Source organism: Eleutherodactylus coqui, chromosome 1 (genome assembly GCF_035609145.1).
Source record: "Eleutherodactylus coqui strain aEleCoq1 chromosome 1, aEleCoq1.hap1, whole genome shotgun sequence".
In the NCBI taxonomy this organism is placed as follows: domain Eukaryota; kingdom Metazoa; phylum Chordata; class Amphibia; order Anura; family Eleutherodactylidae; genus Eleutherodactylus; species Eleutherodactylus coqui.
Window position 1 is genome coordinate 195405676 of NC_089837.1, and position 21929 is coordinate 195427604.

At 45.6% G+C, this 21929-nt stretch overlaps 1 protein-coding gene across 1 annotated transcript; it reads right to left on the bottom strand.

Annotated features, from left to right (window-relative positions):
- Window positions 1–1429: 1429 nt before the first annotated feature.
- Window positions 1430–18701, bottom strand: CGA (glycoprotein hormones, alpha polypeptide). The gene is made up of 3 exons (XM_066590576.1): window positions 18597–18701; window positions 4228–4409; window positions 1430–1626 (listed from the first exon to the last, which is right to left on the bottom strand). Exons 1-3 carry the CDS (start codon window positions 18694–18696, stop codon window positions 1549–1551), a joined length of 360 nt encoding a protein of 119 aa, XP_066446673.1. The 5' UTR covers window positions 18697–18701; the 3' UTR covers window positions 1430–1548.
- Between the last annotated feature and the right edge of the window lie 3228 nt (window positions 18702–21929).

Here is a 21929-nt window from a genome sequence, read left to right on the forward strand (position 1 = left end):
TGTGATGATGGTCTCCACAATGTCTGCTACTCCTGGCTGTGTGTGTGTATACACACATTGTCTTGGCTTTACTAACCATTTGGCCAGAATGCCTTGGGAGAGCAGAAGGAGGGGCAGTCAGATACTGCCCCCTGCTGACTGGATTACAGACTGTGCAATGCAGCATGGGAAGTCAGGACAAGGAAGTGCAGGATAGTGAACTCCTGGTAGAATGCTAGGCTTACTACACACCTCCTGCATGAAAGTGGATTGCAAACAATAGGGCAACGGGTAAATTGGGAATACCACCTGAAAATTAGAACTTGCAGACAAGAAGCAGGGTGCAAACCGCAGTAAATGAGGCAAAGATGCTTCATCTTTAATTTTATATGCATTGGAACAATAAAAAAAATGATTCTGAAGGTAAGCTTAGCTCTGTCTGTAAGTTCTAAATGTATTGATTTCCAATTATTGATACACTGAAAAACAGAGCAAAGTCATATGATAATTACACATGGGATGTTTAATGAAGACTGCAAAACATGCTTAAATTAGAATGCTTCCACTGGTAAAGCCTGATTTTGTCAAATACATGTCTATGAAAACACCCTAAAGGGACAATGTCACCTAAAATTACATATAACTCATAATTAGAGACAAATAGGAGTAGATATAGGTTATCAGCATTTTGTGGCTTAAACTTTACACATATGCTTAGATATTTGTATGTCATGACAAGGTCCCACAGTATGTATTGGCTTTGCAAGATTACAGGTTTGCTAACTATTTCTTAAGAGTCTTCTCCCAATCACAGTAACCTGTCAACTTTCTATGTGCAAAGACTACACCATTTTATTATTATTTACAAGCTGACTGCATTGCCTCAGACATTATTATGCAAAATGAGACATTGGACTACAAAAATCCTCAATCAAATACCAATTATAGTAATAGACATGGTGGTAATAAATCATGATGACACTGCCCCATGGCTTCTGGAATTTATAAAGTGATGCTGACCATACCATAAATATACAACCTTGGGATAACTTTCAACTCCATGACATGGTAAGTATACCTTCTACTCTATATCAGCTGCTGGACCAACCAATTATTGTAAAACTACAACTCAGTAGATGCTGTTGGAACATCCTAAAAGTTGTAGTACTACAACAGCTAAAGAGCCACCATTTGTGGACCACTGCTATAGGATAGGTCAATGGTAGACATGTTTATATCTAGATGTTTGCTGTACAGGTTTCTTGAGAATAAAGTTTGAGTCATTCTGCTCTCTCACTTTTTACAATTGCAGTTTTATTGATTTACCAAAGACACATCACATGTTTACATTGCCACATTTCGAATAAACCAAAGAAACCTAAATAAAATATCAATTCTATCTTATTTTATGCAGAAAGGCATTTTCAATTTTATTTCAATGCACTGACAGTAATTATAGTGAAGAAGAAGAATGAATGTACTGACATTCAGACACATTAGGCTAGGAACATTTTTTTGTTATAAAAAAATGAGATGTTTAAAGTGAGTTTTTCACATAAGGTGTAACATTTAAGATTTGTGGTAGAAGCATGTACTGCAGTGACAGGCAGTATGATTCCCAATCTCCATACCATCCCTTAATGGGATCTGTAAAATAAAGAAATAAAGGTTAAATATCAATAATGTGCAAAGGGTGGACTAAAAAACTATGAAAACTTGGATAGAAAGTAATTCGTTGTTCACTAGTGGTCTCTGATCATTGCTTGTTTATCCACTATCCCTAAGGTGATGCCCAGAAGATATGAAAAATGCTGTACTTCAGATTACTGTTCGAAAGTAAAACAGTGGCATGTTCAATGTGAAATAAAGGCCCTTGGTTTTTTCCAGAATAGCACTACTTCTGACCTGGCACAGCAACACCTACTGTATTGTCGGAAAATTGTCCCCTATATCCTCTACGTACAAGAAGTTTAAAAAAGTTAGCCAGGACTTAAAGAGGTTATCCAGTCCCTCACATGCTCAAGGAGATAAAAAAAACATAAAAGAAGTCATACTTACTTCAGACAATTCCTACCTGTTTCAATGTGCCTTTTCCCCCACTGCTCTCTAAGTCAGGCTGCAGCAATGATAATGTCATCAACACCAGAGACATGTAAAGCCCCAAAATTCGTTCAAACGATGGAATATGAGTGATAATTACTGCGTATAAATGCTACCATCGTTTACTTTTTGGCTGAACGATGATTTTAAAGTGAGCTTAAAATCCATCATTCAGCCGGAGAGTAGATAGCAGGGACTGCACATTGTGTTCTCCACGGGAGTGGCTGATTACATTGTATTCATGCTGACAGCCCTTGCGAGAGCAAAGAAGCTGATTGCAGAACTGGGACCACCTGCTGTTTTCTGCAAGCAGCTCCTGGAGGCTCATTTACTCGCAAATGAAGCTGATAAAGTGGTAATGGACATTAGTGTTCATTATCACTTTATGCAAAATGACCTGTAGAACTGTCAATCCTTCAATTGTTTGAAAGATTGTCTTTGCGTATAAATGAGACTTTAATTCTGCAGCTAATCACTTACTTACTCTAGCCAGTTATTAACTGCAGTAGTCGCATGTCCTATTAAGACCTCATTGCTGTTGCAGCAGTAAGTAAAGAGCAAAGGATGACCAGGCATCATCAGAACATGGAGAGGCATTGGTTGAGGTGAGTGACTTTTTTTCCACCACCCTGTTCAGGTTTCAAAATTTTCTTTGAAGATGGATAACCAATATCAATATCAGATTGGTTGGGTCTGATACCTGGCACACTTAAAGAGGCGGTGATGCTTGGTCAAGTGCCAGGGCCTCTTCATTAGCTGGTGATGTGACGCTCATCAGTCACATCTCACTCCTATTCAAGTGAATAGGATTGACCTGAAATACCAATCACTATTGCTATGCAATATAGAACATTGTGCCTGGTATACAATGAGAAGGTCACAGAGCTCACTCAAGCTTCATTGCCCCTTCAAACACCTGATCGGTGGGGGCTTTGTGAGTTAGACCCCACCAATCTAATATTGAAGACCTAGCCTAAGGATGTATAGGTGCTCAGTATTTAAATCAAAGGTGTACATACACACCATCAGTTGCGGGGAGATACATGGAATATATATATATATATATATATATAAATCACTTGGATACCATGGCCAATGATGACCACAGCACCTAGGCCATGGCAGCATTGGCCCTAATAAAGGCTTTAAGGGCTACCAAGTATTTATAAATAGTTTTGCGACATCTGACATGTGTACGTCAGACAGCAAGGAGTCTGCCACACAGTGTACGCTGTAAAAACAAGACCCAAAAAAATGGTGGGTGCAATTGTATTTTTTTTCCCAATTCCCCTTACTCAGAAATTCTTAAGTCAGATACATTATATAGTACAATACATGGTACCATTGAAAGATGCAACTCATTTGACAAAAAAACAAGCCCTCATCCGGCTATAACAAAAATAACAAATATTATTTTTCTGAAAATAAGGGGGGGGGGGGGAACGAAAAATGGTCATGTCTGGAAGAGGTTGACTGCAGCAGGGCTTAATAGGCAGCAGTGACTGGTACCCTATACTGCAATACAGAAGTATTGCAATTTATTGGTAAAAATGATGAAACAATTGAATGTTCAAATCCTGCAGTGGTAATAAGAAAAAGACGCCAGTCTCAGTAAATCAGCCCCATTGTGCATATGTATACAGAGATTAAAATCATACAATCATTGCAAATTTTTAACCTATTTGGATTTTTTAAAAAGCAGCAACTTATGTTTGAGTTTAGAACAGTTTTCACAGCCCCATTCCAGTAAATTGGTGAAAATGTGTGACAAAATTCAATGTAATATAACAGACATGTCAATGGAAGGCAGATTCATAATAACCAACCAACCAGCTGCAGCAGCATACAGAATCCCTGAGGTTCAGCTTATGCAGCCATAAATTCTCTGTAGATCTGTGACATAGATGCAGAATATGGACTCATAGGGGTCTATTATGGGTTATTACGGATATGTACCACACAGATTTGAAATATGTCCATCTTTATGGACCTTAGGGCTCTTTATCTGGGGCACTATAAATATGTAACTAATTGGAACATAGTGGACCAGATCTAAGTTTATTGAAAAGTTGGATGGCAACCATGTAGTCAGAATTACATGTTGAACTCATATTGGGGGCTGACTAAAAGTGTAAATTTATTACTTACCCTGTATTGTGTTTTTGCCACACAGCACTTAGCTTCAGACGTGATGTTCTTTGGCACCAGCATTGTCTTCTTTGATCTCATCGGTGTAGGGTAAGCCCTAGAGAAGCAGCATCCATTACACTGAAATATTTTCCCCATCTTTGAAAAGTATTTGTTTTCCCTCAGTCTGCATTCTGGACAACCTGGTTTAAAGAAATACACAGCTTTCTTGAAAGCAGAAACAGTGTCGCCTTTTTTAAAAATTTTCTATTTATTCATGTTTTTCTCCTTTTTTTCCCAAAACATCATTGATAACATTGTTAAGTCATGTAAGAGTAACAATCAAACACAACAAAACTAAAGTAATAAAGAGATAATAACATTTTACATTGCTGATATGTCACATAAAACTAATAGCCTTTACGGGCCCACCTATCTCTAGACCTTATAACCAACCGGGTGGAAAATAAAGCAATGTGGGGAGGATGGGGACCTGTAGTTTTAGCCCTTAAAATAATGAAAGGTGGACCCTGATAGGAGAAATCCATGCTCTATTCCAATACTTCCCACCTGTAGCTGACTTCTACCTATTGAAGAACTATAACGTTTCCTTTCTTCAGGACAACTGACTTTGTTCTAAAAGTAACTGGTTGGGGAAGGGAAACCAAAAAGATCTAAAAGAAAGGAGAGGTGGGGAAAAAGATAGGGTGAAAGAGAAAAAAAAGGGGGGAGGGGAGGTGGAGGAGGCCCCATCTAATGTAGGGTATAGTGAAAGGGAGGTAAACTAGCATCTAGCCACATTTCCTCTCATTATGGCGATGATACCGTCCTTCTGGGGGTGACTCTTTTCATCTCACTAAACCATTTTCTGGAGCCTTTGTGTAATTAGGAGTTGTAGACTTTGTGATACTCCCTAGAATCTTGGAATTCAATCCAGTAGAACCATGTCTTCATGAACCTGTCATGTGTACCTTTCATTGATGCGGTCAGGTCCTCCATCTCCATCGTCTCCTAAATTATGTTGAACCACATCCGCATCGAGGAGAAAGCAGTCTGCCACCACAGTCTGGGGATACATGCTCTCACTGCGTTCACCCGATGCTGCACCACTGAACATTTATATGTTCCCAATGGCATGTTGCTAAGGTGCAACAGGAACAGCGCGGGTGATTTGGATGAATTTTGAAGTAATTTGCCACACTTCATTCCATAAACTGGTCAACATTGGGCATTCCCAGAATAAGTGTAGCATTGCACCCTGCTCTCCTCCACATCTCCAACAGATTGGGGAAATGAAAGGGAACATGGCATGCAAAGAAGAGAGCACCCTGTATCAGCAAGTGAGTATCTTGAACCCTGATTCTTGAATTTTGCAGGAGATAGAGGATTTGTGTATGAATGTATTAATCTTCTGTCTCTGTTCTATTGTAAGCGTCAACGACATGTCTCTTTCCAAGTTACTTATGTATGATGAAGCTAGTGTGTCCAGTTGGGAATTTAGTTGGTTATAAATGTGAGAGAGTATGCCTAGCTGGGCTCTCTGCCAAGCACAATTGTTCAAAGACGGTCTTTGGGCAGGTGAAGCCTAGTGGAGGAGGTATAGATGTAAGAAAATGTTGTAGCTGCATCATGTGCCACTTTGATAACGGGGTAGGGTCAGTGGACTAACTCAATTCTTCTGCATGCCCAGGCACATCACAGAGCCGGAGCCGCGGGAGAAGGTGAGAGCCGCACTGGTCCCAGCAGGGTTGCAGGTCGGGTCCCGTTGCGAGAATTCTCGCAGCGGGATACGACCAAGCCGTCTGCAGGCGGCCTTTCTTAATTTTTCTGTTCATGTATTTGGGCTTAAACACCTGGGTGGTTTTAGCCACGTTATGCGGCCATGAATATCAAAGCCGCATAACGGGACGAAACAAAACCATTGATTTCAATGGTTTCATTTCCAATATCGGGATTCTTGTGCGCTAATACTACACACGAAAACAGATTGGACTTGCCCAATCTCTGTTGCACGTAGTTAATACTATAGGGCAGGACTTGTCTTCCCATTCTTTTTACAAAATCGTGCACACTAGCGCAGAGTTTGAATAGTCCAAAGAAAAAGAACCCAGTTCAAGAGCTAATACACTCCATACCGGTGAGCGTCTTAACGCATGCTACCATGTGCTTTTGTCCTCATTGTTATTTTTTTTCCAAGCAATTGTTGGTTAACCCCTTAGTGACAAAGCCTGTTTGCACCTCAATGACCAACAACTTACTGCATACCGCTTTCTTCATTGTCGAATTCCTAGAGCTATAACTTTTTAATTTTTCCATGGACAGCCATATAAAGGCTTGTTTTTTTGCGGACAACTTGTATTTTTTAATGGCCTCATTTTTTGGGTACATATAATGTATTGTATAACTTTTAGTACATTATTTTTAGGGTGATTGGGGGGAAAAAAGAAATTATCCCATTGTTTTTTTGGATTCCATTTTTTTCAGTTTTCAGTTTGCAAAATAAATGCTGTGAAAACATTATTCTCTGGGTCAGCACGATTACGGCAACATTACGTTTATATAGTGTTTTTTTTCAAGATTTGCTTTTGTATTGCAGCATTCAAAGAGCCATAGCCTTTTTTTTTTCCAACGACTGAGCTTTATGGGGGCTTGTTTTTATCATTTATCTAATTTCTGGGAACATATAATATTTTGATTGCTTTTTATTTTTGCCATTTTTTTTTCTAGAGGCAAGATTAACAAAATCTGCTCGTTCGAGTATTAGGGTACTCGAGACGCTCGTTACTCGAGATGAGCACCGTGCGGCACTCGAGTCAATTCCATTTCTTTCCCTGAGAAATTTGCACCATTTTCTGGCCAATAGAAACACAGGGAAGGCATTACAACTTCCTCCTGTGACGTTCCAGTCCTATCCCACCCCCCTGCAGTGAGTGGCTGGCGAGTGACCGCCGAGTATGTAAAGTGGGCCCACCCGCGGCTCTCCACAGACACACGCTAAGAGAGATCAGGGAAAGTGCTGCTGCTATAGGGAGAGTGTTAGCGTCTTCAAGAACCACAACGGTCCTTCTTAGGGCCACAGCTCACCTAGTGCATTACTGTTGTGGCTGCTGTGAGCAGTTTTGCACTATTTTTTTTTTATGTATATCGGGTGTGCAAGCTATAGCGTTCTCAGGCTGCAGGCTGTACTTCAGTATAGGGGCACTATTGGTCAGGCAGGGATAGTGGTAGTGTAGAATCCTGTCTACAAGAACCCCAACGGTCCTTCTTAGGGCCGCAGCTCACCTAGTGCACTACTGCTGTGGCTGCTGTGAGCAGTTTTGCACATTTTTGTTTTATGAATATCGGGCGTGCAGGCTATAGCGTTCTAAGGCTGCAGTCTGTACTTGAATATAGGGGCAGTATTGGTCAGGCAGGGACAGTGGTAGTGTAGAATCCTGTCTACAAGAACCCCAACGGTCCTTCTTAGGGCTACCTGTGACCGTGTGCATTTAACTCCGTGGTTGCTGGGAGTTGAGTTACCTCAGTATTGCACAGCAGAGCCTGCATCCAGCCTTCATTTAAATATTTTTCTGTTCGCAGTTAGCGTAACGTCAGCGCTGTCTGCCTCCAAGTGTACGCCAAGAAACCACAAATTTTTTACACCGCTCTGTGTTACACACCAGCTGCCTCAGAAGTGTACGGTGTGTCAGATGCCCATAGATTGAAAGTGCAATACACACGGCATAGCCTCAGCCTGCATTGCATAGATAAAAAAGGAAATTTAAAAAAGAAATCCTTTTTACGGCTACCGGTGACCCAGTGCATTTGCCTGCGTGGTCTGTGTGACTTCACGTCCATCCAAACTGCATAGTGCACAGCAAGGCTTGCGTGCAGCCTTCATTTAAATATTTTTCTGTCCGCAGTTAGCGTAACGTCAGCGCTGTCTCCCTCTAAGTGTACGCCAAGAAACCACAAATTTTCAACGGACATGTTACAGGGGTCTGTCGATACCGTTACTACTGAAATGTAACTGATACTGTGCTCTGCCTATACTGCAACTACTGAAATGTTACTGGGGTCCGTCTATACTGTAACTACAGAAGTGTTAATAGGGTCTCCCTAGACTTCTGCAACATAACTGTTAGTGGGGTGTGCGTATACCTTAGCTACAGGAGTATTACAGGGGTCGGTGCATACTATGGGTGCACTAAGTGTTCCCATTGCGGTGTTCCACGTACATGGCCCCCAAAAAAATTTCCCAGTCTGACTAGGGCATGCAGTGTGGGGCGAAGCCCACCTGTATGTAATCTGACGTTAGCTCTGCTATCCAGGGCACTGCAATGGGATATATTTATGTACCGCCGGTGGGTTCCAGGGAGCCACCCATGCTGTGGGTCCACAGGGACTTCACATTAGGGAGTTGTACCTGCCTGTGTATACTTATAAAAAACCCCAGTCTGACTGGGGCATGCAGTGTGGGCCAAAGCCCACCTGTATTTTATCTGACGGTACCTCAGCTGTGCAGGGCACTGCAATGGGATTTATTTATGTACCGCCGGTGGCTTCCTGGGACCCACCCATGCTGTCGGTCCACACAGACTTCGCATTAGGGAGTTGTACCTGCCTGTGTCGACTTACAAAAAACCCCAGTCTGACTGGGGCATGCAGTCTGGGCCGAAGCCCACCTGTATTTAATCTGACATTAGCTCTGCTGTCCAGGGCAATGCAATGGGATATATTAATGTACCGCCGGTGGGTTCCAGGGAGCGACCCATGCTGTGGGTCCACAGGGACTTCACATTAGGGATTTGTACCTGCCTGTGTCTATGTATTAAAAACCGCAGTCTGACTGGGGCATGCAGTGTGGGCCGAAGCCCACCTGCATTTTATCTGACGTTACCTCAGCTGTGCAGGGCAATGCAATGGGATTTATTTATGTACCGCCGGTGGCTTCCTGGGACCCACCCATGCTGTCGGTCCACACGGAGTTGTACCTGCCTGTGTCTACTTCTAAAAACCCCAGTCTGACTAGGGCATTCAGTGTGGGCCGAAGCCTACCTGTATTTAATCTGACGTTAGCTCTGCTGTCCAGGGCACTCTAATGGGATGTATTTATGTACCGCCAGTGGGTTCCAGGGAGCCACCCCTGCTGTGGGTGCACACGGAATTCCCATTGCGGAGTTCTACCTGCCTGTGACTATTTATAATAAACCCCGGTCTGACTGGGGCATGCAGTGTGGGCCGAAGCCCACCTGTATTTAATCTGACGTTAGCTCTATTATCCGTGGCACTGCATTGGGACAAACTACAGAAGTAATACAGCGCTAATGAGACGTGCACAGCTACGCTAGCATTGGAGTCCGCTGTAGGCCCACGATTGCTGAGGGTTTGTGCAGAGGCCTATGTCCTGGGTGCAGTGAAAGTCCGCTTCCTGCCTAGCATTGCTGAAGCTGTAGGCTGAGGCCTATGTCGTGGGCGCAGTGCAATTCTGCCATGTTTGGCCGCGCAGATCTATTTTTTGTTCATGTCTTGGGTTTCCTAGGACCCACCTATGCTGTTGGTGCAAACTTAGTTCCCATCGCGGTGTTTGACCTGTCTGGCACAAAGACACTGACTGACTTGGGTAGGGGGCAGAGTGCAGATGGCTTTCCCCTTGCAGTGTCGAATGAGCTATGCGACACCATGACAGAATGAATACTGTGTGGCACATGGATTCCCAATTGCTATGCCCACGTTTGCAGCTCCTGATGAAGGTGGCACAGGATTGGATTTCTCATTGCTTCAGTACAGCATTGTTGGCTATCGCCCCGCCCCTTTTAAAGAGGGTCTCTGCCTGGCCCTGCCAACCCTCTGCAGTGTGTGCCTCCAGTTCCTCCTCATGGCAGATGCATCTATAAATAGACATGAAGGTGGTGTGGCTATGCAGCCAGCGTGTGGCATGAGGGCAGCTGAAGGCTGCGCAGGGACACTTTGGTGTGCGCTGTGGACGCTGGGTCGTGCAGGGGGGTTGGGCAGCATGTAACCCAGGAGAAGAGGTAGTGGTGTGTCCCGCAGGCAATGCTTGTGCTTAGTTGGAGGTAGTGTGGTGCTTAGCTAAGGTGTGCCTTGCTAATGAGGGTTTGTCCGAAGTAAAAATTGTTGAGGGGGGGCACTCTTGCTGCTATTGTGGCTTAATAGTGGGACCTGGGAACCTGAAATACAGCCCAGCATGTTGCCCCTCACCTGCCCTATCCGTTTCTGTGTCGTTCCCATCACTTTCTTGGGTTTTGCAGATCTTTACCAATGAAAACCTTAGCGGAGCATGGGTCATATACAAAAATGCTCGAGTCGCCTATTGACTTCAATGGGGTTCGTTACTCGAAACGAACCCTCGAGCATCGCGGAAGGTTCGACTCGAGCAACGAGCACCCGAGCATTTTGTGCTCGCTCATCTCTAATCAATACCAAATTGATATTGCTTTTTTTTCACAAATTCAAAGACCTCTAACATTTTTCTTTTTTTGTCAATGGTGCTGTGTGAGGCCTCGGTCAGATGAACGATTTTTTTTTTAGCACATGAATAGCCGCGGTAAAAATAAAATCGCACATCGTGTGTAGAAAAATCACGTGAACGGGTGAATTTGCACTCGCATGTCCTATCTTCTACAGGTGCGATTATTTAGCATTTCTAAAAAAGTGTACATGTGAACACTTTCATTGGACGGCATTGGTTCTAATAGAGCCATTATTTATGCGCTAAGAAATCGCTCGTCTGATCGAACCCTTATGGGTTTCTTTAGCAGAGTTGTACTTTTTATGGTATCATTTGTTCATCAATGTGACATTTTGATCACTTTCTTTTTCTTTTTTTTTTTGTAGGGCGAGATTGGCAAAATTTTGCTATTTTCAGCATGTTTTTTTGTATTTTTTTTTCATGAATTTCACTGTTCAGAATACATAATGTACTAACTTTTTTTCTCTGAGTCATTATAAAAGCAGTGATACCTCATGTGTCATTTTTTTGTGTTCTTTATTCTAGTGGGAAAAGTGGAGTTTTGATGTTTTTATTTTTATAAATTTTTTAATACTATTTTACCTTTTTATTTTTGTTCCACTAGGGGACTTGAATATTTTAACCCTTTCCGAACCAATTTGTATTCTGCTTTTCTTGGGGGCTTACCTTTTTCTGCTGTTATACAACAGCGCTATACAGTACTGCATGAGGTGACACATTGGATAGGCTCCGACAGCAGAGAGGCTGGCAATATACAGTAAGAGAACCCCGACGGATGTCTTCCAACATCGGAGCTGTACAGCCTTAGATCATAATGTCTTTAGATGTCAGACAGTGGATTGGAAAGGGTTAACATTAGAGATGAGCGAGCACCAAAATGCTCGGGTGCTCATTACTCGGGACGAAAATTTCGCGATGCTCGAGGGTTCGTTTCGAATAACGAACCCTAATTGAAGTCAATGGGCGACCCAAGCATTTTTGTATATCGCCGATGCTCACTAAGGTTTCCATTTGTGAAAATCTGGGCAATTCAAGAAAGTGATGGGAACAACACAGCAACGGATAGGGCAGGCGAGGGGCAACATGTTGGGCTGCATCTCAAGTTCCCAGGTCCCACTATTAAGCCACAATAGAGGCAAGAGTGCCCCCCCCCCAACAATTTTTACTTCTGAAAAGCCCTCATTAGCAAAGCATACCTTAGCTAAGCACCACACTACCTCCAACAAAGCACAATCACTTCCTGCATGACACTCCGCTGCCACTTCTCCTGGGTTACATGCTGCCAAACCCCCACCCCTCCCCCCCGCACGACCCAGTGTCCACAGCACACAACAAAGTGTCCCTGCGCAGCCTTCAGCTGCCCTCATGCCACGCCACCCTCATGTCTATTTATAAGTGCGTCTGCCATGAGGAGGAACCGCAGGCACACACTGCAGAGGGTTGGCACGGCTAGGCAGCGACCCTCTTTAAAAGGGGCAGGACGATAGCCCACAATGCTGTACAGAAGCAATGAGAAATATAATCCTGTGCCACCGCCATCAGGAGCTGCACACGTGGGCATAGCAATGGGGAACCTATGGGCCACACACTATTCATTCTGTCAAGGTGTCTGCATGCCCCAGTCAGACTGGGTTTTTTTATAAGTAGACACAGGCAGGTATAACTCCCTATTGTGAAGTCCGTGTGGACGAACAGCATGGGTGGCTCCCTGGAACCCACCGGCGGTACATAAATATATCCCATTGCATTGCCCATCACAGCTGAGGTAATGTCATGTTTAATGCAGGTTGGCTTTGGCACACACTGCATGCCCCAGTCAGACTGGGGGTCTTTAGAAGTGGACACATGCAGTTACAACTCCGTGTGGACCGACAGCATGGGTGGGTGCCAGGAAGCCACCGGCGGTACATAAATATATCCCATTGCAGTGCCCAGCACAGCTGAGGTAATGTCATGTTTAATGCAGGTGGTCTTTGGCCCACACTGCATACCCCAGTCAGACTGGGGTTCTGTAGAAGTGGACACATGCAGTTACAACTCCGTGTGGACCGACAGCATAGGTGGCTCCTTGGAACCCACCGGCGGTACATAAATATATCCCATTGCAGTGCCCAGCACAGCTGATGTAATGTCGGCTTTAATGCAGGTGGGCAAAAAATTAATTGGATTACATTGTAGGCGAGGGCCCAAAAAAATTGGTGTACCAACAGTACTAATGTACCTCAGAAAAATTGCCCATGCCCAACCAAGAGGGCAGGTGAAACCCATTAATCGCTTTGGTTAATGTGGCTTAATTTGTAACTAGGCCTGGAGGCAGCCCAGTTAAAATAAAAATTGGTTCAGGTGCAAGTTTCAACGCTTTAATGAGCATTGAAACGTATAAAAATTGTTTACAAAAATTATATGACTGAGCCTTGTGGGCCTAAGAAAAATTGCCCGTTCAGCGTGATTACGTCAGCTTTCAGGAGGAGGAGCAGGAGGAGGAGGATTAATAGAATACACAGATTGATGAAGCTAAAAGGTCCCCGTTTTCGATGGTGATAGAGAATGATGCTTCCATCCGCGGGTGCAGCCTACGTATTGCTTAGGTATCGCTGCTGTCCGCTGGTGGAGAAGAGAAGTCTGAGGAAATCCAGGCTTTGTTCATCTTGATGAGTGTAAGCCTGTCGGCACTGTCGGTTGACAGCCGGGTACGCTTATCCGTGATGATTCCCCCAGCCGCACTAAACACCCTCTCTGACAAGACGCTAGCCGCAGGACAAGCAAGCACCTCCAGGGCATACAGCGCGAGTTCAGGCCACGTGTCCAGCTTCGACACTCAGTAGTTGTAGGGGGCAGAGGCGTCACGGAGGACGGTCGTGTGATCGGCTACGTACTCCCTCACCATCCTTTTACAGTGCTCTCGCTGACTCAGCCTTGACTGGGGAGCGGTGACACAGTCTTGCTGGGGAGCCAGAAAGCTGTCAAAGGCCTTAGAGAGTGTTCCCCTGCCTGTGCTGTACATGCTGCCTGATCTCCGCGCCTCCCCTGCTACCTGGCCCTCGGAACTGCGCCTTCTGCCACTAGCACTGTCGGATGGGAATTTTACCATCAGCTTGTCCGCCAGGGTCCTGTGGTATAGCATCACTCTTGAACCCCTTTCCTCTTCGGGTATGAGAGTGCAAAGGTTCTCCTTATACCGTGGGTCGAGCAGTGTGTACACCCAGTAATCCGTAGTGGCCAGAATGCGCGTAACGCGAGGGTCACGAGAAAGGCATCCTAACATGAAGTCAGCCATGTGTGCCAGGGTACCTGTACGCAACACATGGCTGTCCTCACTAGGAAGATCACTTTCAGTATCCTCCTCCTCCTCCTCAGGCCATACACGCTGAAAGGATGACAGGCAAGCAGCATGGGTACCCTCAGCAATGGGCCAAGCTGTCTCTTCCCCCTCCTCCTCATGCTCCTCCACTTCCTCCTCCTCCTCAACGCGCTGAGATATAGACAGGAGGGTGCTCTGACTATCCAGCGACATACTGTCTTCCCCCGCCTCCGTTTCCGAGCGCAAAGCAGCTGCCTTTATGCTTTGCAGGGAACTTCTCAAGAGGCATAGCAGAGGAATGGTGACGCTAATGATTGCAGCATACCCGCTCACCATCTGGGTAGACTCCTCAAAGTTTCCAAGGACCTGGCAGATGTCTGCCAACCAGGCCCACTCTTCTGTTAAGAATTGAGGAGGCTGACTCCCACTGCGCCGCCCATGTTGGAGTTGGTATTCCACTATAGCTCTACGCTGCTCATAGAGCCTGGCCAACATGTGGAGCGTAGAGTTCCACCGTGTGGGCACGTCGCACAGCAGTCGGTGCACTGGCAAATTAAACCGATGTTGCAGGGTGGCAGCGTCCGTGTGGGACTTGCGGAAATGTGCGCAGAGTCGGCGCACCTTTCCGAGCACGTCTGACAAGCATTGGTAGCTTTTCAGAAAGCACTGAACCACCAAATTAAAGACGTGGGCCAGGCATGGCACGTGCGTGAGGCTGCCGAGCTGCAGAGCCGCCACCAGGTTACGGCCATTGTCACACACGACCATGCCCGGTTGGAGGCTCAGCGGTGCAAGCCAGCGGTCGGTCTGCTCTGTCAGACCCTGCAGCAGTTCGTGGGCCGTGTGCCTCTTCTCTCCTAAGCTAAGTAGTTTCAGCACGGCCTGCTGACGCTTGCCCACCGCTGTGCTGCCACGCCGCGCGACACCGACTGCTGGCGACGTGCTGCTGCTGACACATCTTGATTGCGAGACAGAGGTTGCGTAGGAGGAGGAGGAGGGTGGTTTAGTGGAGGAAGCATACACTGCCACAGATACCACCACCGAGCTGGGGCCCGCAATTCTGGGGGTGGGTAGGACGTGAGCGGTCCCAGGCTCTGACTCTGTCCCAGCCTCCACTAAATTCACCCAATGTGCCATCAGGGAGATATAGTGGCCCTGCCCGCCTGTGCTTGTCCACGTGTCCATTGTTAAGTGGACCTTGGCAGTAACCGCGTTGGTGAGGGTGCGTACAATGTTGCGGGAGACGTGGTCGTGCAGGGCTGGGACGGCACATCGGGAAAAGTAGTGGCGACTGGGAACTGAGTAGCGCGGGGCCGCCGCCGCCATCATACCTTTGAAAGCCTCCGTTTCCACAACCCTATATGGCAGCATCTCCATGCTGATAAATTTGGCTATGTGCACGTTTAACGCTTGAGCGTGCGGGTGCGTGGCGGCGTACTTGCGCTTGCGCTCCAACATTTGCGCTAGCGACGGCTGGACGGTGCGCTGAGAGACATTGGTGGATGGGGCTGAGCACAGCGGAGGTGAGGGTGTGGGTGCAGGCCAGGAGACGGTAGTGCCTGTGTCCTGAGAGGGGGGTTGGATCTCAGTGGCAGGTTGGGGCACAGGGGGAGAGGCAGCAGTGCAAACCGGAGGCGGTGAACGGCCTTCGTCCCACCTTGTGGGGTGCTTGGCCATCATATGTCTGCGCATGCTGGTGGTGGTGAGGCTGGTGGTGGTGGCTCCCCGGCTGATCTTGGCGCGACAAAGGTTGCACACCACAGTTCGTCGGTCGTCTGCACTCTCAGTGAAGAACTGCCAGACCTTTGAGCACCTCGGCCTCTGCAGGGTGGCATGGTGCAAGGGGGCGCTTTGGGAAACAGTTGGTGGATTATTCGGTCTGGCCCTGCCTCTACCCCTGGCCACCGCACTGCCTCTTCCAAGCTGCCCTGCTGCTGCACTTGCCTCCCCCTCTGAAGACCTGTCCTCAGTAGGCGTAGCAAACCAGGTGGGGTCAGTCACCTCATCGTCCTGCTGTTCTTCCTCCGAATCCTCTGTGCGCTCCTCCCTCTGACTTACTCCAATTACTACTACCTGAGTGATAGACAACTGTGTCTCATCGTCATCGTCCTCCTCACCCACTGAAAGCTCTTGAGACAGTTGCCGGAAGTCCCCAGCCTCATCCCCCGGACCCCGGGAACTTTCCAAAGGTTGGGCATCGGTCACGACAAACTCCTCCAGTGGGAGAGGATTCAGAACCATTGCTGCCCATTCTGGGCAGGGGCCCGAGAACAGTTCCTGGGAGTCTGCCTGCTCCTCAGAATGTGTCATTGTAATGGAGTGAGGAGGCTGGGAGGAAGGAGGAGCAGCAGCCAGAGGATTCAGAGTTGCAGCAGTGGACGGCGCAGAATTCTGGGTGGTCGATAGATTGCTGGATGCACTTTCTGCCATCCACGACAGGACCTGCTCACACTGCTCATTTTCTAATAAAGGTCTACCGCGTGGACCCATTAATTGTGAGGTGAATGTGGGGACACCAGAAACGTGCCTCTCTCCTAATCCCGCAGCAGTCGGCTGCGATACACCTGGATCAGGAGCTCGGCCTGTGCCCACACCCTGACTTGGGCCTCCGCGTCCACGTCCACGTCCTCTACGCCTACCCCTACCCCTCAGCATGGTGTATTACCAGTAGTGCAGAAACAGAACGCTGTAATTAAATGTGCCGCTTATTGGCCTGTGGTTGGAGGCTGACTTCGCTTACGGAACGCACAGCAGAGCCAGGAAAGAATTTTGCGCAAGCCTGCTGTAACACTTAGCTGGCTGTGTATTAATTAGGACTACTACCCCCAGCAGAGACGCAGTACACTCAGGACGGTCACAGGCAGCCCAAATAGAATGTTTTTTCACAAATTTTTTTGGAAAAGCCCACTGCCTATATACACAGTATATCTCTTTCACTGTCCCTGCCTCACCACTACTGGCCCTGGACTATGTAAAATTACTGCAGACTGAGGACGCAATGCTCTGCACGGCCGATATACAAAAAAAAAATGTGCAACACTGCAAAAAGCAGCCTCAACAGTACTGCACACAGTCAGATGTGGCCCTAAGAAGGACCGTTGGGGTTCTTGAAGCCTAAAATCACTCCTAACACTCTCCCTATAGCAGCTCCACCATCAGCAGCACTTTCCCTGAGCTATGTCAGAATGTATCTGTGGCGAGCCGCGGGAGGGGCCGATTTATATACTCAGGTGACACCTGATCTCGCCAGCCACTCACTGCAGGGGGGTGGTATAGGGCTTGAACGTCGCAGGGGGAAGTTGTAATGCCTTCCCTGTCTTTCTATTGGCCAGAAAAGCGCGCTAACATCTCAGAGATGAAAGTGAAAGTAACTCGAACATCGCGTGGTGCTCGCCTCTAGTAACGAGCATCTCGAACATGCTAATACTCGAACGAGTATCAAGCTCGGACGAGTACGTTCGCTCATCTCTAGTTAACATTCTTCTAATGCACTACTATATTTTAGTATAGCAGTGTATTACAAAGCCTATGAAGCTCATAGGCCACCGTAGCTGCCAGACACAGAGGCCATATTCAAGCCTTCAGGTGCCAAAGCCACCCATCAGGACCTCGCGATCACATTGCAGGTGTCCAATGGGTGAAAAAGGGAGACCCTTCCTTCTGTCAGCATTTTAAATGCCACGGTCGCACCGACCTCAGCATGTAAAGGGTTAAACAGTGGGAATCAGTGAAAAAATATTTTTTTAAAATAGTCCTATATATCACAGGGAAAAGAACCAAGCAAAAATAATTTTGGTAGCTGAAAAAAAAAAGAAAAGAAGGTGGTAAAAACACCACATGGGTAAAATCCCCAAAACGTTTCTGGTCCTTTAGGACCAAAACACTCTGTTTCTTAAGGGGTTAAATCAGAGGGGCATTGTTTTGTGCGCACATGTGAACAGGCCCTATGTGTGCAAAAAGTACAGTACCATGCGCCATTACATGTGCAAATCTACCTTGTTCTCAGCGCAAATGCGTTGCGCAGAAGCATGCGCAATTGCCCAGAATAAGCCCTAGAAGAATTGATGCTGCTTTGACGGCAACAGGTGGTTAAAGCAAATATTGATTTGATTTAGATTCCTACTTTTCTTCATTGCCTTTGTATTTTATTTGACAACAAACTATTATCACTTCTATCTTTGAAAGCATTCTTACTTTGCAGCATTTTCCACTCCTGTCTAGAACTTCTGCACAGTTCTGTATAACATTCATCTTTTAGAATGCCAATTCTTCTATGCCATCAAAGTAAATCTTTATAAATGGAGCTAATGCACTTGATGATGTGACAGACCTACTGTTCTTTCATTTACCAGTGAGTTCTTGACAGCCTTCTCACATAACCCACACAGATACACAAAGTTCACTGTGTATTATGAGTGAGTAATATCTGTCAAATAAATATGTTTTATTTGTAATGGCTACATTACCTATTTATGTTAGTTTAGATCTTATTAGCACAACAATAGAAACATCTGATAAATGGCTTCAGTAACCAAGCTGACATTTCTATTTCCTGGCAGCTTTCAGAGTTCATGGATATATCATTACCTATAAGTATTATATGGCAGACATCATTACCTGGAGCCAGTAGATTCTCTTCAGGATAAGAATGGATGACATGCATGCAGACTGAGAAAAACACCAGGACAATTGCAATGTACTTTCCATAACAATCCATAGTAAGCCTTTAACAAAAAATAGGTAATTAGTTGGTGTCATATCAAAAACAAAGACTTTTCACTCATACTAAGAATGGGAAGGAGGGACATGGCAAGGAGGTAACCTAGCACCTAGACGTTGATACCATGTTGATTTTTGCAATAGCGCCCCTTTTCCTCTTGATACAGGGTTAGGTCTGCTTGTTTGTACATACTTTAACATGGGAAATAAAGCTGCACTGAACATTGTTTGAGTCTTCCACACTACAGATCTAGGACTGAGCTAAGTTGATCAGTCTCGTAATCCAATGAGATCATACCCCTCTGAACAGCCCTGTAAAAGTTTTAATAAGTGTAGAACATGAAATTATTAGTTTGCCTAACTTCAGGGATTTAAACATATGGCTGTATATATGAAGATCGCAGATACAGCTCATTTGGGATCCATAAGAAGAGTGGGGTGGGAGACTCACCCTTTATTTCTTTCCTGGACCATGTGGTGCAAAAATGTTAGGAAGCCAGAAAGTTATGCTACACTCTTCTCCTGAAAGAGACATACAGTAAAAGATGAGATCCATATGTATGATCACCAATAGAGATGAGCGAGCATACTCGGTAAGGTGATATACTTGAGAGAGAGCCTCGCCTTTTTCGAGTACCTGCTGGCTCGTCCCTGAAGATTCAGGGGGCCCCGGGTGTGAGCAGGCGTTGCAGAGGAGATCGGGAGGGAGAGAGAGGGATCTCTCTCACTCTCCTCCCCGCTGCCTCGCGCCGCCCCCGACACCCGCGGCACCCTTGAATCTTCAGAGATAAGCCAGCAGGTACCTGAAAAAGGCGATGCTCTCTCGAATATATATCGCCTTACCGAGTATGCTCGCTCATCTCTAATCACCAATCTAAACTAAAGTGATTCAGTGAATAACTTGTGAGTGAGCACTAAGCACTTGCATTGTGGCAACTGAGGTTGCAAGTTCTCCAACAGCAGTTTCACATGGCCATATGCATGACTACGCTCGCCTGTACGGAGCATGGCTACGCATGAACATGTTTTTTTACGCTTCTTAGGTTGTGCATACTCTGTGCCATTGCGTAGGAGTTTGAAAAAAACTGCGGGAAAAAAGCTAGTGAAAATGAAACCACTAAAATCAATGGTTTCGTTTTTTCCCTTTATGTGGCCGTGATGATCATGGCAATCAGTGATTCATAAAGGCCCTCTGGACTAGAGATGAGCAAACGTACTTGGTTCGGATGTCTTTGGACTCGAGCACCGCTTTTTTCGAGTAACTGACTACTCGGACGAAAAGATTCGGAGGGGGGCCGGGGGCGGCATGGTGGAGTGGGGGGTAGCAGTGGAGAACAGGGGGGAGCTCTCTCTCTCCCCCCCCCCCCCCCCACTCCCCTCTGCAACCCCCCGCGCACCCCCGGCGCTCCCCGAATCTTTTTGTCTGAGTAGTCAGCTACTCTGAAAAAGCGGTGCTCGAGTCCAAAAACACCCAAACCGAGTATGTTCACTCATCTTTACTCTGGACCAAAACGTCACACCTGGATGGCCATAAATAAGATCAGAGGCACCATCCACGGCAAGAAAGTAGTACTTTAAAAGGACACTTTATTCCAACATGGTCCCAAGGAACAGCGACGTTTCGATCCAATAGTGGATCTTTATCAAGCTTGATAAAGATCCACTATTGGATCGAAACGTTGCTGTTCCTTGGGACCATGTTGGAATGAAGTGTCCTTTTAAAGTACTACTTTCTTGCCATGGATGCTGCCTCTGATTTAACTACTGTTTTGATATATTGGAGTGGGTTTGGATCTGACCAGAGGGGAGGCGTGAAATCCCTTTTGCTCAAACCGCGGCTCGACGGGAGCCAGACAAGTGAGTACTGCTGTGTGACTGTATTTATTTGGATGGCCATAAATAAGATTGCATTATTCAAAAGACTTGATATCATGTGTGGAGTTCTTCTTAGTATTTTAAGGAGTGGGACCCAACTCCAGGATCAACCTCAGAATGCTGGGGACTGTCTTCTGTTTTGAGTGAGTGAGTGAGTCTGCACACTTGTCTACAATTATAGCTCCATATTAATAGTGAGACCATTAGAGACAAATTGAACATTAGTTGCATTATATCTGAAGTGACTCCCAGAAACCAGGTATAATATATAAAATCTCACTTACAAACTTTATAAAGCATGTCAGAAAGATATGCTATGCCTTTAAAGCAGTGAAAAGCTTCAAAGAATGCACTTTTCCCATGACAACATAATATAATGGTAAGATGTAGGGAAGGAATTTAAAATATGAAAATGTTAAAGCATAGAAGAATTACTTGCAACAATATGTATTGCTCCAATGCATCTAAAATGACCTTACTTTAGAATATTTATACCTCATGCTATACAAATAATGTTCTTTTATAAAATAGCTGTTTTCCCATATTTTAAGAAATCACATGCTATTCTTGTATATAGCTTGACTATAGCCCTTGGTAGGATGCCCTACATTGTACCTTTGGTACCAAGCACTTAGCAATTTACAATCCACTTATGAGACAAAGTGGTATTATGCCCTTGAAAGTATGTAGTGACGTACTGTATGAATCGATAAACTTTATTAAAAATAGAGTTTCACTTTTAGATTTGTTTGTATTATTAAACTAATAGTGTTTTTTTAAACTATGATCACCATGGCATCTACAACAAATATCATGCCTCAAACCACTTACACCCACACAAGCGGTCCGTAATGATGCCTGTTTTACAAACTGACAAAATCTTGAATTAATAGATTGCAAATTTAAGTCAAAATAGCTGATGCCTTTACATTATAAGTATTAGGCCTCCTGCACACAGGCGGGTTGGACCCTGCATGCGGGATTCCCGCAGCGGAGTTCTTCCCCGTGCCCAGCCGGTGACCCCAGCTGACCTCTCTGGTGTCTTCTGCACAGGCTGTGGATGTGTTGTCCAGGCACTCCGCAGTAGCCGCCGGCACTGGGGAAGTGACACGCATCCCGCGATACTTCTGCAGTGCTCACTGTGGAAGTGCCGCAGGTCGGACGGCTTCCATTGACTTCCGAGTCCAAAATATGGAAGACATGCAAATCTTTCCATTATACTTTCTCTCCACTCCTGGTTTTGGCTCACAAAAAACTGAACATAAAAACTGTCGTGTGGAAGTACCCTTAGCCTTAAAAATATACATACATCTTAGAGAGTTCTATTATTTATATGTCTGAGAAGTTGCCTAATAA

Coding starts and splice junctions, on each gene's coding strand:
- CGA (XM_066590576.1), bottom strand. CDS start 18,696: ATGGATTGTTATGGAAAGTACATTGCAATTGTCCTGGTGTTTTTCTCA. Junction 4,410..18,596: donor AGAGAATCTACTGGCTCCAG/GTAATGATGTCT, acceptor TCTTTAAACCAG/GTTGTCCAGAATGCAGACTG. Junction 1,627..4,227: donor TGGCAAAAACACAATACAGG/GTAAGTAATAAA, acceptor TTTATTTTACAG/ATCCCATTAAGGGATGGTAT.